Source organism: Zea mays, chromosome 2 (genome assembly GCF_902167145.1).
Source record: "Zea mays cultivar B73 chromosome 2, Zm-B73-REFERENCE-NAM-5.0, whole genome shotgun sequence".
Classification (NCBI taxonomy): domain Eukaryota; kingdom Viridiplantae; phylum Streptophyta; class Magnoliopsida; order Poales; family Poaceae; genus Zea; species Zea mays.
Genome location: NC_050097.1, coordinates 134416198 through 134435605, shown reverse-complemented (window position 1 = coordinate 134435605; position 19408 = coordinate 134416198). Strand labels below are relative to the sequence as shown.

The following is a 19408-nucleotide window of genomic DNA, read 5'->3' as shown; positions in this document are numbered from 1 at the left end:
GCCCCACATGAGTGACCGCTCCCTATGATGCCCATGACAAAATCATATGTATACTAATGAATAGAAACCAGCTATCGCATCTTTTCTGAGACCAAGATGTTGCTAACTTTCAGAAGTTTCGGAGCCATCCATGGAAGTGTTCATCGGACACCTCCGGAGATGAGTGTCTGACACTTCACTTTTGAGCTTTTTCCTATTAACAAATGTGCTCCATCCAATTGTTAAGAGATGCCTTCGTGGCTGGCCTATAACAAGTAGGTTTATCAAAAAATATAGTTATAAGCAGTATATTCAGTGATCATTCAAATAAAGCACAAGCGACCATGTCTATGGCAGGAGCACGACATGATATTTACCTCTACCCAACCAGATTACTGTGGGATGCAATTTAACCTTTTTTATCTCGAGGCCATGAGACAAATGATGTGTTTTCATGAAAGTTGATGCCACAAATATAGATACAATGGATGCTAACCAAACATAAGTGTCTCGGACCTCTTTGTAGTCTTTGTATGGTGCCATTTGGTGTCATATGTTTGACAATAACAGTTCTTTCTAAATCTGCCTTAGTTTAGTATTTTTAGTAGGTACTTACAGACAATAACAACTTTGGTATGCAGCTTGATGAGTGTTACACTTATATGCAACAAATATAAGTGACCCCTTATAATTTTATCAAGTTCAAAGCTAGACATAATTCATGAAAAGACATAAACGGAAAGCAACACAAGGTTGTAAAAACAGATGCTCCATACATGTGGGCACAAGAAGAAGAAAAAGACAACCCTAATGCTCCTGAGTTTGAACCGCTTGGGATTAAATCTGAGAAAATAAAATATGTACAATTCATTTTTTTGAATGAGAGGTATAATACATATGTAGGAGTTGTAGTGGATAATTTTTCCATAGCTATGGACGGAGAGTCATGAAGCAACAACAATTTTGATTTGTTCTGAGGTGTTCATGGTCTAGTTAGGAGTTAAGAAAATTTCATTGTTTGGAGCGATTTCTAATAAAATCTAGTATATAAGCATGCTGCTTTGGCTAAATAAGGTAAAGAAGGGCCATGATGCTAAGTTCCTCGGAGCTATCACCTATCAGTCGTACTCTGTGTCAATCAATCACAACCCTATAGCAATGATTTTGTTCTTTGCCTTGCCTGAACTGCATTATTATTTGCCAAACATTTGACCCTTTTATTTGTTTATACATATATCAAAATAAACAAGATGGTGTACATGCATAATGCTCTAGGGTTATATTTCTGCTGCTATGAAATCAATTATAATTATAAATATATAAGCATGCAACTTTGGTCAAATAAGGTAAAAAAAGGCCATGATGCTAAGTTCCTCAGAGCTATCACCTATCAGTCGTACTCTATGTCAATCAATCACTATTCTATAGCAATAGGTTTGTTCTTTGCCTCACCTGAACTGCACTATTATTTGCCAAACATTTGACCCTTTTATTTTGTTTATACATATCTCAAAATAAACAAGATGGTGCACATGCACAATGCTCTAGGGTTATATTTCTGCTACTATGAAATCAATTATATTTGTAAAAGGTATTCATATTTTTAAAAGATGTGACTTTTTTAGCAATAGTCAGCTATACAGTAAGCAAATTCATCATATTATCTTAATCACATAGTACATGCCCCATCAATAGAAGCTTATAGTGAGTATTCAAAGTAATATGAAATACAATAGGGGGAAAAGTTGAAGGGAAAGGGGGGCTAGAGCATTTTCTAGGAATAAAAAATTAAGTTGGTTGATATATAAATATAAATGAACATGATATACACCAAATAACACTTCAGAACTAATAGTGACTAATGAAGAAGAGCTTAATGGTACTATCGCTTCGGATGTAACAATTGGTACTAATTCTGAAGCTCCCTGCATAAGAGATAAGAATGGTGCCATAATTAATCATAACACAAAGTGAGTAAGAATATGTTATTGTACAACAAATAGCACCTACAAACTACTTTTTCATCCAAACACCTACATGACTGGTGTCATTTATTAACAACACTAATGGATAGTTAAAGACGACCAAACATCATGCTCGGCGCAGGTTTAGACCTAAGATTCATGCAGCATTGGAATTTGTAGAACAAAATATGTGGCTTAAACTGATGTACTCAATCTAAAATAATTCAAAACTGCTCAACTAAATACCCTCAACATGCCCGCAATGACCAGTTCCAAAAAACTGGAGAGGAAGTTGTACCGAGCAGAACAATGAGATGATAATTATAACAAAATATGAAAGTTATGAATGGTTCTCAAATATAGAATACACACCTAAATTGTCCTTTCACACAAGCCACAAGCCATGTATTTTCCCCATGTATATGTACATAGCGTTACAGGCTCAGTGCCCACTGGTATAGTTTTATACTGGTAGAAGTACTTGCTATTCTCTCATGTTTTTCCTTTTTCATTCGCTGATGGAAGTATGAACCAAAACCTACATGCGTTGGTGGAATGGAACTATGACCTCCACTTTGTAAATCCGAGAGAGCTTACAATAGACCGCTAATCAGCTCATGCCATGACAATCTGCTAGCGGATACCGCACGCGGCAGCATCTGAAGACGACGATCTCCTCCGATCCGGCGAGTCTCGGGCGTCCTTCGACGAAGACCACCTCTGATCTGGTGGCTTCAGAGGCGTTCGCCGATCCTGTGGCCTTAGGGTCATTCTCCAGCGACGTCCTCCGACCGATCCGTGTTTATGCCTTCCATGATTATGTTTGATGCCTCACTACACGACGGTTCACTTACAGCGACCTACGATTGGTTGCTAAAACGACCTTCAGCGACCTACGGATGGTCGCTAAAAACTTTTAGCGACCCATAAAGATGGTCGCTGTAAGTGCCGTCGCTAAAGGCTTTAGCGACCGACATCTTTTTAGCGACCGACCGTCCGTTGCTAATATTATATATTTAGCGACCAACTGTGGGTTGTTGTACTATAGATTTAGCAACCAATCGTGAGTCGTTATACTATACATTTAGCAACCAATAGAAAGTTGCCCCTAATTATAGTCGTTAATAATGATAATATACCATTAATTAGCATTCAACAACTGTTATATATACAAAAGCATCACAAATCACCAATTTTTATACAGATAATCACATAGATATACAAATTTAATTAGTATTGCACAATGATAGATCCACATCACATAAACCATCAACAAGCACCACAACAAAATCATTCACAAAACCTACACATGTTATTATGTTTTGCACATATTTGCAAACACTTTACAAAATCATTCACAAAAGTACTAACACTTCAAGTGATTCGCAAAAGCCTTCACAAAAGCACTCCAACTTCTTGTATCAGTGAACAAAGCTCACTTTTCTTCTTCTCCAAATCTTTAGATTTAAGATCAGTCACTGACTTAGCTTCCAGTAGAGCATTTTCAGCTGTTCCAGAGGTTGCTGTTGATGCTTTATGTTGAGCAGCCTCTAGCTCCTTGAATAGCTATCATTTGTCTGAAAAAATTGCATATGTTGAATAGAACTACTCAATGTGCCTCTATTTACAGAACAATTGCATATGTTGAATAGCCCAAAAAATGCAGGAATAAACTGTGTATACAGGAGGAAGTAGGAACACACCTTAGCCTGCAAACTTTCACAAATAGAAACCTCCGGATGTTGGAGGCATTTCATCGAACACACTTTCGGTGTGACAATAGTGTCGTTCAAATCTTGGGTCTTCAACTGCATCTGCAAAACAAAACAAAAAAACTAATCAACGAAGGACAGATTTGATGAACCAACCGATCATACGCTGCTGACACTATACCACAACCAGCTCTTCCCATCAGCCATAAATAATCACTAGATACAGTCGCCTTTTACAACGTTTGGAATTACATCCCCCAATCAGTGGCAGAAATAATTTGAATTTTCATTCCCTACGCAGTTGGACAAATGTCTCATGCAACAAAATAACATGATGAAAAATGAAGTATGAAATGAGCTTTTCTGACAGTTTCTAAGGTATCCTTCCTCCCCCTGGACCACATAAAGCTAACAGCCCAAGCATCAATCATGACTGCTTCACAGCTTGGGCACTATGGGGATTCACATGATAATTCCACTGAAGAAGCATCCATATGATTGACGTTCCTATGTAAATAAACGGGCAGTGTCGATTAGAGTGGCTAAACAAATAAAGAACACAAATGGAGCATTATTACAGGTAATGCATGCAACAAGCACGCTGTCAGTGCTTCTATTTTGCAAGATTGAAAGCTGGAACCGATAAATGCTACATTCCATTGTTTAAACTGCAAAAGTAAAATATATACTGATAAAATCCTGAGGAAGTTTAAATGAAGACCCTGCATAGGGAAACAAGATAGCTCCTAAAGCTAAATCAAATAAATATTTTGAGAGAAGTACCAGACAATCAACCAAACAGGTCGTTAAAGCTGATTTCTGATTAGGAGGAATAAGGATAATAATTGCTGGTGATGATAAGCAATGTTTGTTGAACTTTTTGGTTTCTTTCTTTGCTGTTTGATGTTCTTTTTCTGTTCATAATATTTTCACTAGGCGGGGGGGGGGGGGGGGGGTGCTGCTGCTCCTGTTCCATACAAAAAAGTTTGTTGAAGGGAGTTGATAGTTCAGGTACACTGTAAAATTCCAGATTCAAGATTGCTTATTTGTCTAAGTAAGCAATATGAGCAATTGGTTATTTCTAGAAATGGGTATATAATAATCTGACACAACACTTCCGAAACACAGGGGCAACTAAGAACTACCAAGATCGATGTTGTTCTCTTGCTGACGAAAAGATAGTCACAAGGCCTCTATATTGCACTTTCACTTATAAGGTGTCAGCGTAAGAACTGCAGAGCTCTACGTTAAAAAAAATGCCAGTGCTGACCTCAGTGGTAGTCAATGATCCGACATCCGAGCAGTAAGGATGGAGTAACACTACTTACTTCTCTTAGGAAAAGACTGACATCACCTTCTGAGAATATCAAGGCTCAGTCAAAAAATTATGTATCTGAGCATCATCAAATAAGAAATTCAGATATTGCTGTCGTGTGGTTTCCAACCTATCCTTTAACACAAAATCCACACTGGATGCCTCCCTAGAGGAGCTAAAGCATCTGTATATAATGAATATGGTCAATAGAAACTGCATACCATACTATATGTGTAACTTGCAAAGTTAAGACAAAAGGTCTGGATAGTTGAGCAATTAAAAAATTACCGGATGGAGGACCAGTCTAGTCCAGCTGTACAGTCCGTATTCTTCCAAGTACGAACGATGCTGGGTACCAGTCCAAGCATTATTACCTTAGCATCCTGAAATTAGGTAACATCCATAGGCATGTCAATAGCAATTGCAGATCCCTTCGGCAGTTCCAGGGCATCAATTGCATTGGCCACGAGGCTGCTCTAGACATAGGGAGAGAAATTGGTTACAGGATCAGATTATGATGAATCAAAAGCTTGGCTATGATCAAAACTGGCAAAACTTCTTAGAGCAGTATACGGTTACCAAACTTTCTTCCTCAATTCCTCCAGCGACAGCATGAAAACTCCAGCGCATTTACATCTCCGGGCTCCGGCGACCGAAGCGGTGACAGTACCCAGCGGCGCTGGTGCCGTTTGTCGAGCACTGCACTGCACATTCATGCTTGGTTTTTTATCGGCGACTCGTTGATATTTCTATATATTAAAGCTCTGCATCAAGACGCCCAATGAGCGTGGCCACGTCGTCCTTTTTATAGGAGCCGTTCGATCTACTTTGGACGCTTCACCGCCGTCGCACATGTTTAGCTGGTAATTTCTATGCTTCCTACCCCTCGCACTTTCTTGAAGCGGCTAGCACTTTTGGTTTTAGACGACCGGCTGGTAGGGTTAAAAAAACAAATACGCTTCTCTCCTCTCGCCTTCGCCTCCGAGCCCCCTGTTCTGAATGGTGACCAGACCTGCCCATGGCCCCGCGCTCGCTTAGGTCGAGGCGCCGCCGCCCGCCGACCCGAGCATCCTAGCTCCTCCCCGCGGGCGCTGAGCAGCGAGCCATCATGCCCGCTGTGTCGTGCCTCCATCGCGTTGCCCCACTGGCCGCTCAAGCACTTCTTTCGTGTGGAGCTCGGCAGCATTAGCAGCAGCCGCTCCAACTCGGAGTCTCCGACGCTACAGCAGTCGTCGACCGCACGTACCCGCATCACGGAGTACATCGTCGAGGAGGAGCTCCAGGTCGTGCTCCAGCGACCCGCCAAGCCAGCAACAGAAGCTTGCCACAATGGAGCGCGGGCAACCATCGTTCGTGGCCTGACCCCTACGGCATCATTCAGGTCCTTCTTCGTCGTCTTTTTTGGCATGCTAGCTTCGAAATTTTTATTTTGCTTACTTCTGTTTTGGTTTTGTGGCGTGTGGGTGGATTTCAAGGATGGAGAAGTCCCATTCGCCAAAATTCAAAACGTCCTCCCAATTAAAATGTCGGCATGAAGAATGAGGAATGAATTTGTGAGACTTTTAGGCAAATGCACATCAGTCTCGGCCAATCAAAAGAAAATGGTAGAATTTTTTTGGAGGGGCTTTCGTTGCATTTTTCATTTTCTCTAAATTCATCGTATCATTAGCAGCACCTTAATTTTGGGTCTTCTCTGCCTCTACAGGTAGTATCGTGTTTTGGCCACTAAATCCCATTGGCCTGATGCTTCCTTGCGAGAGACTCAATTCTCATATATTTTTGAAAGAAAAGGGTAAAAACACCGCGCGTAGGCGCGCGTTGGCCACTAGTAGACATTAACGGGCGCTCTTCGGATAGGTTCTTCTTATCCGAACTAGGCAGATCGAGATTGCATACACAGTAAAAGTGACGGATTATGATGCACATACCATAGGAGGATCCAACCGGAAATGGCGGAGGAAGAGCCGACCAGAGAAGCTAGGAGCGCGTGGCAAAGGGAGCGACCGAGCGCCTGATAGGAAAGCTAGGGCGTGAGGGGCTGACCGGAAATGGCAGAGAAGCTAGGGCGTGAGGGATTGAGGGCCGGCCGCCGGACGACGGGACGAAGGGTGGCTCCACCGTGGCTGGGTGGGCGCGGCGCTGAGGAGATCGAGCGCCTCACGGGAGCGACCGAGCGGCGAGCGGGACTCGGCGGGCGGCGGCTCTCAGGAGACAGGAGATTGACTGAACTCCTGGCGGGCGGATGGCAGCTTCTAGCGGCTGCTGCACTCCTGGTGGCGCGGCTTGGGGAGAGGAGGTGGAGAGAGGTGGGCGGTAGAGAGAGAAGAGAGAGAAAGGGGGAGGGAGAAGGAGTGGCGGCGGCTTGGGGGAGGGAGCAGGGTAGTGGCGGCTAGGGTTGGGGGTTGGGGGCATGCCCGGTTTCATGGGTTTAGGTTAGGTTAGTTTTTTTATTTCTTTTCTAATTCCTTTCTAATTTCAAAATATAATTTTAAATAACCATAAAATTTATAACAATTAACTCAAAACTATTTATAAATAAAATATTAATTTTTGGGACTAATGATTATATTATTAATTTACTGGGATTTTCATTTAACAAGAAATGCTTATTAAATATCCAAAAAATCAATTATAAGCAATCAAAAATCATTCTAAAGGTAAATAAATAACAAGCACTTTTTTAAAATTACTCAAAAATTCATAAAAAAAACTAGAAACCCATTCACCCCTTGTTTATAAACCTGTCTCCCTAAAAAATCATTCACTTGTGATCCATGATTTATCCATACTCTTTATGTAGGATTTGAAACGACTTTCAACTCGAATCTAATATCATATAAGCACAAAGAACATAGTTGCATACTATAGTCATGTCCATACATAAACAAAACATGAAATAAACATACAAGCAATATAAAAAAGAAATAAATCACCACGCAATTTAGCGATCAATGTTTACTTGTTTTAATTAATTTTTAGTCACTAACATCTACAGGTACGTTCAGGCTATAAGATTTGATAGTTATCCTTGCTCTATAGCGACCCACCGCTAGTCCCCGACGATATTTATAGCGACCAACCATAAGTTGTTAAATTTCTAAACTTTTAACGACCAACCGACCGTTGCTACAAAAGGATTTAGCGACTGACCGTCGGTCCCTAACCTTTAGCAACCAACAGTTGGTACCTAATAAGGGTCGCTAAAGATCAACCGTCGTGTAGTGCCTACTACTTACACTATTTATACATTCTATTGAGTATTTTTATAATGATGAATACGATGTATCTCACGTGGCTTCAGTTTATTATGGTAACCACCTGGATTCATGCACATTTGTTACGGGGGTGTCAAACGTGATATCACGTTGACCATTGTAATAACATTGTGGATTTTTATGCTTACCGTTGTCAATATCTATGCTTAAAATTAAGGATGTTTATGCTCAAACATGTGGATGCGCCCACCAATGTCCCGCATGCATATTTTTCGCATGCACAGTAAAAAAGAAATCCCTCGATTTGTGGTGTTCGTAACTGCCATTAAAATCAAATCCCTTATAAAACTCCCCTAATCAACTCTCCTAATAAACCCTCTAATCAAATTTTCACACATGCAATGAAAACTCCCACGATCTGCATAATTATTGGATCTACCATAAAAATAGGATATGTATGCATGCGCCTGCGCGTGTGCACGTGGTCTAGTGGCTGGACGAGGTTTTTATACCATCTCTATGAACTATTTACACTATTTTCATGAAGTATTTATGCTATTACGCAAAAAAGAACTGCAATTTATGGCGTGTGTCCCACGCGGAGGTTGAGTGTTGGACAGGGAGTTTGACTGACGCGTGGGGGTGGTTTTGACCTAGTGCATGGCGGTCCGCACTCGACAGGCTGGCGTAGGGTGTGGGTGGGCACGCTGACACGGTCCAGCCAGGTCGCAGGGTGGTCGATCAAAGCTTCCTGTAACTATTGGAAGCCCTAGACTCCTAATATACCCACTATATATATATATATAAGAAACTTTTATTAAAACCTCCAAAGCTATGCATCGAAATGATATAAAACCTTAGAGAGCAACTTCTGACAGTTTATTAGAAGTTTATCTAGACTAAACTAATTCTATACCCATCTTGAAGAATTTACTATGTTATCGAATTTTCTTTTCTAGCAGTCTAACAATAAATGAGGACGAAATTCTCACTCAAGAGTTGGCCTTAGAATGCTGTAAAACACGTTAAATTCTCTCCATAACCAGATTCTCAGAAATGATCATTAAAAAAAACTTAACCAAACATGCTCCAAATAGCCCAAACTTTACCTTTGGTCGACATATATAGTTTACCTAGGTCTTTTTCCCCCTCGTACATGTACAGGACTGCAAATTAGTACTGAGAAGAATGATCACAGTAATTTCAAACTAGTTGGAGTGACATGGAACGTGGATTTTCCACTACGATGCATGACGTGCCTTAACCAAACGATCAACGGGACGAATGAACAGTTCAGTGTGTGATGTTTACTGTTTTTCTCCAGTGACGCGTGTATAAACTTTAGCCAGACAAATGAACGAATACAGTTCAGTCTCGGCTTGCTGGACTTGGAAACGTTGAGCCCATTGCCTAGCGATCGAGTTTAACTTGTCGTCAAAACATGTGAGAAAGAAGAGGGAAAAAACCACGTCGCATTGCATGTGAGCTTCCGTCAACCATATGCATACACGTGTTCTTTTGCGTGATGCTTCGTCTTCCACACGCGACGACGACTCTGGGCGGTCGGTATGGAAAATTAAAACCTAAGGAACGGAAGCATCCAAAAGCATTTTTCCACTGATTTGACTCGGAAAATTGGGATCCATTTTTCAGCAAGCATGTTGTCAAACACGTGAGAATATCTCGATCAATGTTACGTTAATAGTATATATATATACTAGCAAACATGCTTGCAACCCAAAAAAAGTATCTATCATAATAAAAAAAAGATGAAAATGTTACATAGATGCTTATATTTAACACCTTTCTATAAACTTTTAATGCTACAATTTACTTATTGGAAGCATGATATCCTAGTCACTGATATATGTGTCATGCGTACAACTTATTAAGGATATGAATATTTATATTAGATTGAATATCAAATTGTCCAAGATTTTATATTATGATTTAATGAAGGGAATCGCTAAATCACAGACGTCTGATTTTTCCTTTTCTTTTCAGGCCACAAACAGCACCCAACTAATCTAATAAATCCAATGGTCAGAATCGCAACCTTAGAACCAATCACCTTCTCTCCCACATACATGCAAGTGATCCTCGAGTTTGTACGAGTGTGTTGAGCACGATATTTGATATCTGGGCACGACGGTTCGCGCCTTCACAATCAAATAAGTAAGTGTGGGAGTAGTTATCTCATACGTGGTTATTTTAATCTATTCATTGTGATCCCTTAGATCCCGCCTAGAAATAGATTCAGCCCTCCTCCTTCCCTATAAATATAAAAGGGTACGGCCGATTGAGAACCCCGGGCATATTTCGATGGAACCAATCTACTTTATTTACCTTTCTTTATCATTCTTGTCCTATGAGTAGATGTAATATAGCTCTAATTGTAGCATTATGTATACCCACCTCCACCCCTACTCGACTCTACATTGTCGAGATATGTCTTGGGTGACCTACCGACCTCAAGACGATCCTAAGATCTTACCCCTGGGGGAATCCACTTCATTGAAGATCTGATCCTCGGAGTGAAATCTTATTCCCTAGATGACTCTACGTTATCTGGGGATGGCCCCGGGTAATTTTGGTTTTTTACTTTACTTTAGTTCATTTTTGTCGCAACAAGAAACACTAAGGGGATGCACCCTTTAACAAAATGTACATGTAATTGTAATTCTAAGATGTAATTTTGAGGTTACACCATCGAGTGTAACGGAAAGTGAAAAGACTCCAAAGTCGTCTTTAAAGGAATACAGAGCCCGAATAAAAATCACTTAGTAAAGGAGAAAATGCTCCGAAGTCGTTCCTAATGGAATACAGAGTTTGAATAAAAACCACCTAATAAAGATGAAAAAAGACTTCGAAGTCGTTTCTAAGAGAATGTAGAGTCTGAATGAAAATTACCTAGTAAAAGTGAAAAAGCCCCGAAATCGTTTCTAAGAGAAATACAGAGAGTCAGATCCGAGAGGCCTTCGATGAAGGCATGATCATGTTTTCTTTTAGGACTAGTTTAGAAACTCAAATCCTCTTCGAGATTGAAGGGGATAGGAGAGAAAATTAGTTCATTTACTGCTTAATCCCCTCCAATCCAATTTAAGGTTTCCAAAATAATCCTTATGGGATACCTTCGCCATGACACCATCCGCATCATACATTACCCGTCATATCATCATCCCACCATCACATCGTAGGTAAATGCTTTACAATTTTATAAAAAAAACAGAGGAAGAAGGGAAAAATATCCTTCTTGAAAGAGACGTGTAGCTTCAGTCATTTGACAACGGTGACAAAGAATGACAGAGCTGGTTAATGCAGGCTTCGACGGAAGTGGAGCTTCAAATACTTGAGAAATAGCATAGTAATTGCCAAACTACGGTATTCAAAACATAAGGTAGATAAACACCTCTTGACACCATAATATTATTTAGTACTATAGTTTTATATTAAAACTTCGAAAAATACTTTACTTCCAAACACGATCTTATATTGTTTGGTTACATACGTTCAGGAATCACTATTTCACGGCTGTAGCTGTGGTGTGAGCAGCTGGCCGAGGTAGTACGTACCGGAGGTCTCTCTGTACTGGTTAGTCCGGTGAATCTGTTTGGGCCGGGCGCCACCAACGCGTGACGTGGGTGGCTGTGGCTCGCAGTCGCCCTTCTCGCCTCGCGCGAAGCCGTCGCCGTGGACACTCCCAGAACCCCAGCCGTCTGGGGCACGTCGGGCCCACCGTTAACGAACTGTCCCCAGGCGCCAGAGGTTCCCTTCCGCGAAGCGGACGCGAGATTCCGTCCACACGCCGCCACCGGCCCACCGTAACCTGACGGGCCCAATCACGTGGGCAGTTCGGCTTCGGCACCGGCCGGCCGGCCGTTGCGGGAGTACACGCACGCCGCACGGCACGGGTGGGGTGGGGGTTCGCGCCGCGCGCTGGCAGGTTTGCGTCCCTGGCGGGAGCGGGTCCGTGACAGTATATCTCTTTTTGTACCGTGCGCCGACATGGAGAGAGATGAAGAGGGAGGAGAGGAGGAGAGCCCAGAGCCGAGAGGAGCACGAAAATTTGCCGCAGCAAAGCGAACTAACTGCGGGCGGGACGAAAACGGCCATCTCCGGCACATTAGAACGTACAGGACTGGGCTTCGTCATCAGTTACTGAAAGCCTGAACAGCTGTTGTCCTTCTATTCATTCTAGAAGCGCATTGAATTGCACTCCAGCGTACAGTACGTGTGTACTACTTACTAACGTAGAACAACATCCGGATCCATGGACTGAGAGTGGCGTGCAGTCTGCCACGCCGCGCGCGACGGGACGGACGCATGCAGAGAGAGAGTGTGTGTGTGTGTGACAGAGAGCCGGTCGGGTCGGTGATGACTGATGCATGGCGACGCCGGCGGATTGCGTCCCGCTCGTGGATGGTCAGGTCACCGTATCCGCCAGCGCGCGATGAGCCGATGGCACAACACAACACACCACACCACGCCAGAGCGGCAGCATAGCCCAGATGAGCGCAGAGCAGAATGTTCACGGTGCACCGTGCACGCGTCACGCCAACCCAAGGATAAACAGAAAGTAGTACTACTAGCCGGCCCACGCCGCGCGTGCGCCCCGTGCGTGAGCCGTTGATGATGGCAGGTAATCACGGAGCTGTCCGTGCGCGTGTTTCTCTCTCTTCCGGGCCACATGCTGCTGATGAGCGCCACGCACAACCACACGAAACCGTCCCTGTGGCTGATGCACCGTTGGATTGGATGGGGCTCCGCGGCCTTGGCCGGGCCCAATGGCCCATACTACATCAAGATATGCTGTGATTTCTATATTCCATTCCGGGCCGGCGCTCGACGCGCGCACGCAGGAAGGAAGATTATTCTCACTTTTTAATACAGTAGAGATATATATATAAATCTTATTAAAATAATACTCCTTCCGTTTCTTTTTATTTGTCGCTGGATAGTGCAATTTTGCACTATCCAGCGACAAATAAAAAGAAACGGAGGGAGTATATTTATCAAACACGATCTAAATGATCTAAATACGTAGATTTTTAGATGACGCCAAAGTAAGACAAATGTGGACTAGAGTCCCTATCGGCAGCACAAATTCGGCGGTGTCTCCCACGCGGATCTGAACGCGTGGCGACACATCCTTGCGGTCGGATCACGCAGATCTGACTACGTTTCGTGGTGCACCTAGTATTTCTCGGTAGAGATGTCGGGGCATTGATGTGGCGAGGAGAGAGACGGAGATGACGGGCAGCGAGATATATGGTGTGGCATGAGACAAGACAAAAGTTTCTCTTGTTTTTTTCTATGCTCATGGGGTCGAGGACGGTGAGGGAGGAGGTGCTGGACTATATAATATGACCATACCAGCATCGTCAACCTTGCTGACCATTCCTATTGGACCTACCACTCGAAGCCGTGGGAAAAAAGAAACAACAAGAGGTGCACGCGCTACTTTATGAATTTCAATTAAACACTACTGAGAATTTTATGCTACCTAAGTCGTGTATGTTGATATTGCTTAGGTCCACCAAAGAGGAAGGACAAAACATATCAAGAGTGAATGAGAGAGAAGAGCTATGTTCGAGTCAGTCTAGGGCAATAGAACTGTCCAGAATAAACAATCATATCTTTTAATTTCCAAAAGCTATGAAGGCCCATAAGTACATTTTGGAAAGCTCTTGTAGTCTAGTTTCCAATGCTTCTAAGGCCGACTTAATTGGATCTCTCAGCAAGGCGGCCGGCCTACTTTAGTGCTGACTGGTCAGAAGGCCAACAATCTGCTTGATGACCAAGTTTCCGTATTAAACTGTATCATTCTACGAAGTTTCATTAGGCATACTATACATGGTGAGAAAGCTTATCAAGTCAGATTTCCAACGCATCCAGCCCCACGCCATTTGGATGCTCCTATGAGAAGTTATTATCAAAATACTAAAGGCTGCGCAGAAGTCAAACAGCCACACGGAATTCAGCTCCCGAGATCTCCTGAAATGGCTGCTTCACATTAGCACGTTAAAATACTTTCTTTTTGCGTTTATACCTATCCAAGGCTGGTTGTTACTAGTATAAATACTCCCCTATATCTATGATGTAACACAACTTTTGATAACCTTTGATGATTTGATAATCCAAGTGATTACCGCAGCTGAGCTGCTAAGTGTTTACTCTACCCCTGTTCTTCCTTTTTCTCGTGGACTTGTGAAGAGATTCCTCTGGCATCTACTAGTTCGTGCCTTGCGAGTTCCAGTACGGCTGCCTTGCATTGTGTGGTTTAGCTCCGATTGTGGTTCTGCAGTCGTTCGGAGATCGAGTCGAAGTCTACACGGTTTCGGTGTCTCTCTCCCTGTCGCTTGGTCACCTCCGACCTTGATCAGGTATAAAGTCAGTTACCTTGTTATCCCATTACTTTTATATCTGTCGGGTACCGTAATTAGGGGTACCTCCAATACTCCTAAGCATGGCTGAAAAACATCTTCAAAACAGACCGTAAAGGCTGGTAAGCACAGCGCAAAGTTAAAGCCTCATCTACCAAAGTACGTGATCTCGTCCCGCCCGAGCCCAGCCTCGGGCAAGAACAGTAGTCCCGGACGGATTCACGCCTCGCCCGAGGGCCTCCTCAGGCAGCGAGCGCACCCCCGGCTCGCCCGAAGCTAAGCTCGGGCAAACTTTGTCGTATAGCAACCTCGGCCAAATCGCCTTACCGCCGACCGTATCGCATGCACATTTAATGCAAGGATCACCTGACACCTTATCCTGACACGCGCGCCTCAGTTGGCAAGGTCGAAATGACCGCAGTCACTTCGCCCCTTTACTGATCGTTCTGACAGGAAAACAACAATATTCACCCCGTTCCGACTACTGTGCCAACCACCAGGGTAAGACTAACAACAGTAAGTCACGACCTCTCCTGAGTTCAGCCTTGGGCGCAACAGGGAGCTCCACCTTGCCCGACCCCAGGCCTCGGCCTTAGCCTCGGCCTCGGGAGAAGGTCTCCGCCTCGCCTGACCCCAGGCCTCGGCCTCGGGAGAAGGCCTCCGCCTCGCCCAACCTCGACCTCAGGAGAAGTCACTGCCTCGCCCAACCTCGGCCTCGGCCTCAGGAGAAGTCACTGCCTCGCCCGACCTCGGCCTCGGACCGACTACGCTACAGGGGATACATCATTACCCTACCTCTAGCTAGCCGCCTCAGGCTACGAAGGAACAAGACCGGTGTCACATCTAGATTACTCCCGCAACAGGTAATGATGGTTCCCTGCATGCGTCCATGACGTCGATTGTTCTCAAGCTCTCTACGAAGGCAAAGAAACGTCAACAGGACCCAGGGCCGCACCGCCAGCTACGCTTCTATAGGGCTCAAGCATTCCTCCACCGGCCACGTTAGCACATAGCTACACCCCCATATGTACAGCTAGACCATCCCCTTGTATCTATAAAAGGGGATGCCCAGGGCCTTCTCAGGGAGGGAGGAGGGGGCGGAGACGACAAGGACGACGGAGACGAACTCACTGAAACATCGAACTCCACTCCGTAACACTAGACTTCCCAAGGGACCTGGGACCCGTTCCCTCTCTCGCAAAGCTTGTAGCCCCTACTGCAAGCACCCCGGTGCAAGATAATATAAGCCTCATCCCCCTCTTGTGTTTCATCTTGCATCAACCCATCTGGGCAGGGACACGCGACACAAAATTCACTTGTCGGTGCGGTTGAGGGTCCCCCGGGTCCGAAACGCCGACAGTTGGCGCGCCAGGTAGGGGCTTCGCTGCGTTTCAACAACACTTTCCCGTGAGGTTCTAGATGGACAATCTTTAGCAGCCTCTTCAGCCCGGGACGGTGCTCCGCTTTGGGAGTCTCGAGTTCGTGTCCCCCGACGGCGGCTACGACATGGTGCTCCTCCCCCCGCAGCACGGCAACAACGACGGTCGTCGGCTTGCCCAGCGGAGGCGAACTCGACGACGACATCTCCCCGTGGCGGAAGAGGAACACCCAGGTTTGCCCCGCCACCCTCCTCGCCGGAGGAGGCAGAGACGGGGCAACCATGGCCAGGCAGGAGGCAGCACCTCGTCGGCTGTCGGACCAGAGCGAGTCGACGATGCCTGCACCCTTGTGGGGGACATGTCGGGTGTTATCCTCGCACTTGGGACAACGATGGGTGTCGCTTCTCAGCGACGTGCCAACCCCATGTGGACTGATGACGCCGGCACCCTTGCGAGGGACTTGTCGGACATTAGTCTCGCACCTGAGATAACGACACATTCCATCTCTGATGCAACTTCACCGTCGTTCACCAACCAGGAGGTACCATCAGTTTTCCATCCTGTTCCCTTTAGATTCAGCTTCGACCCACCAAGCGACCCCACTTCGGTAAGCGCTTTCGCAAGGGCATATCCTGACCTTCCGGGGTACCATATGTGGTCAACTTGGGACCAACTGATGGTCGCCTCTACCTCTGAACCCGCGGGTCCTGAGGAAGGGGACGACTCCGACTTTGGTCTGGACTTCACCAGACTCCGTGATCCCGGAGCCATGCGAGACTTCATGTCCGCATGTGACCGCTGCCTCTCCAGCAACTTTGACGATGGCCACGGCCCCGACGACGAGGGTTACGACCCGACTCGCGAGTGCTTCCACATCGATCAGGAGGAGCATGACGGAGACAACCACCCCGACTACGTACCAAACCCAGGAAGGTACCCGCTCGTCGTCTACCCTATTATTGGCAACGTTAGGCTCTCCAAGGTCCTCATGGACTGAGGCAGCAGCCTCAACATCATCTATGCTGAGACCCTAGGGCTCTTGGGGGTCGATCGGTCCGAGATCCGGGCCGGTGCAGCACCTTTCCACGGGATTGCACCCGGAAAGCGTATACTGCCCCTCGGACAGATTGACTTGCCCGTCTACTTCGGAACTCCCTCCAACTTCCGAAAGGAAACCCTCACTTTCGAGGTAGTCGGGTTCCGAGGGACCTACCACGCGGTTTTGGGAAGACCATGCTACGCCAAGTTCATGGCAGTCCCCAACTACACTTATCTCAAGCTCAAGATGCCCAGCCCCAAGGGAACCATCACCGTCGGACCCACGTACTGCCACGCTTACGAGTGTGACGTGGAATGTGTGGAGTACGCCGAAGCCATCGCCGAATCTGAAGCACTCATCGCCGACCTGGATTGCCTCTCCAAAGAGGCGCCCGACATGAAGCGGCGCGCCGGCAACTTCGAACCAGCCAAGGCGGTTAAATCTGTCTCTCTCGACCCCAGCAACGACGCCAGCAAGAAAGTCAGGGTCGGCTCCGAGCTCGATCCCAAATAGGAAGCAGTGCTCGTCGACTTTCTCCGCGCAAACGCCGAAATTTTTGCGTGGAGTCCCTCGGACATGCCAGGCATACCGAGGGATGTCGCCGAGCACTCACTGGACATCCGAGCCGGTGCCCGACCCGTAAAACAGCACCTGCGCCATTTTGATGAAGAAAAGCGCAGGGCCATAGGCGAGGAGGTCCCCAAGCTAATGGCTGCAGGGTTCATCAAAGAGGTATTCCATCTAGAATGGTTAGCTAACCCTGTACTTGTAAAGAAAAAATATGGGAAATGGAGGATGTGCGTAGACTACACTGGGTTAAATAAAGCATGTCCAAAGGTTCCCTACCCTCTGCCTCGCATCGATCAAATTGTGGACTCCACCGCTGGGTGCGAAACCCTATCTTTCCTCGATGCCTATTCAGGCTATCACCAAATCAAGATGAAAGAATCCGACCAGCTCTCGACTTCTTTTATCACACCTTTTGGCATGTATTGTTATACTACTATGCCATTTGGTTTGAGGAATGCAGGTGCAACATACCAAAGGTGCATGAACCATGTGTTCGGAGAGCACATCGGCAGAACGGTCGAGGCTTACGTCGATGACATAGTTGTCAAAACAAGGAAAGCCTCCGACCTCCTCTCTGACCTTGAGGTGACATTTAGGTGCCTAAAAGCAAAGAGCGTAAAATTCAATCCCGAGAAGTGTGTCTTCAGAGTCCCCCGAGGCATGCTCCTAGGGTTCATCGTCTCCGAACGAGGCATCGAGGCCAACCCAGAGAAAATCGCAGCCATCACTAACATGGGGCCCATCAAAGATTTAAAGGGAGTACAGAGGGTCATGGGATGCCTTGTGGCTCTGAGCCGCTTCATCTCACGCCTCAGCGAGAAAGGATTGCCCTTGTACCGCCTCTTAAGGAAGGTCGAGCGCTTCACTTGGACTCCTGAGGCCGAAGAAGCCCTCAGAAACTTAAAGGCACTCCTTACTAATGCGCCCATCTTGGTGCCCCCTGCTGCGGGAGAAGCCCTCTTGATTTACGTAGCCGCAACCACTCAGGTGGTCAGCGCTCCGGTCGTAGTCGAGAGATGAGAAGAGGGGCATGCACTGCTCATCCAGAGGCCAGTCTTCTTCATCAGCGAAGTGCTATTCAAGACCAAAATCCGTTACCCGCAAATCCAGAAGCTACTGTATGCAGTGATTCTGACACGGCAAAAGCTGCGACACTACTTTGAATCTCATCCGGTGACTGTGGTGTCATCCTTCCCCCTGGGAGAGATCATCCAGTGCCGAGAGGTCTCGGGTAGGATAGCGAAATGGGCAGTGGAACTCATGGGGGAAACACTTTCATTTGCCCCTCGGAAGGCCATAAAATCCCAAGTCTTGGCTGACTTCCTGGCTGAATGGACCGACACCCAGTTGCCAACAGCTCCAATCCAGTCCAAACTTTGGACCATGTACTTCGATGGGTCGTTGATGAAAACCGGAGCAGGCGCGGGCTTGCTCTTCATCTCCCCCTCGGAGAACATGTGTGTTATGTAATACGCCTCCATTTTCCGGCGTCAAACAACGTAGCCGAATACGAGGCCTTGGTGAATGGGTTGCACATCACCATTGAGCTAGGGCTTCGGCGCCTCGACGCTCGTGGTGACTCACAGCTTGTTATTGACCAAGTCATGAAGAACTCTCACTGCCGCGACCGAAAAATGGAGGCCTACTATGATGAAGTTCGGCGCTTGGAAGATAAGTTCTATGGGCTACAACTCAACCATGTTGCTCGAAAGTACAACGAGACTGCAGATGAGCTGGCTAAGATAGCCTCAGGACGAACAACGGTTCCCCCAAATGTCTTCTCCAGGGACATATATCAATCATCCATCAAACTCAACGACGCACCCAAACCCGAGGAGGCCTCGGCCCAGCC

At 45.8% G+C, this 19408-nt stretch overlaps 1 protein-coding gene and 1 long non-coding RNA gene across 7 annotated transcripts; one reads left to right on the top strand and one right to left on the bottom strand.

Annotated features, from left to right (window-relative positions):
- Window positions 1-3088: 3088 nt before the first annotated feature.
- LOC100274651 (uncharacterized) lies at window positions 3089-7433 on the bottom strand. Of its 6 annotated transcripts, XR_004856332.1 has the most exons (5): window positions 6899-7354; window positions 5550-5674; window positions 5259-5441; window positions 3647-5154; window positions 3089-3520 (listed from the first exon to the last, which is right to left on the bottom strand). It is a non-coding gene; the product is annotated as an uncharacterized lncRNA (long non-coding RNA). The 6 variants fall into 6 exon arrangements; XR_562583.4 differs by having other exon boundaries at window positions 3647-5441; window positions 6899-7433; XR_004856331.1 differs by having other exon boundaries at window positions 3647-5441; window positions 5550-5669; window positions 6899-7356.
- Window positions 5360-6599, top strand: LOC100382066 (uncharacterized). The gene has a single exon (XM_020548411.2). The coding sequence runs from the start codon at window positions 5843-5845 to the stop codon at window positions 6503-6505; it is 663 nt and encodes a 220-aa protein (XP_020404000.1). The 5' UTR covers window positions 5360-5842; the 3' UTR covers window positions 6506-6599.
- Window positions 7434-19408: the final 11975 nt, after the last annotated feature.

What these genes read in the sequence shown, in the direction of transcription:
- LOC100382066 (XM_020548411.2), top strand. Translation starts at nt 5,843, where the DNA reads ATGCTTCCTACCCCTCGCACTTTCTTGAAGCGGCTAGCACTTTTGGTT.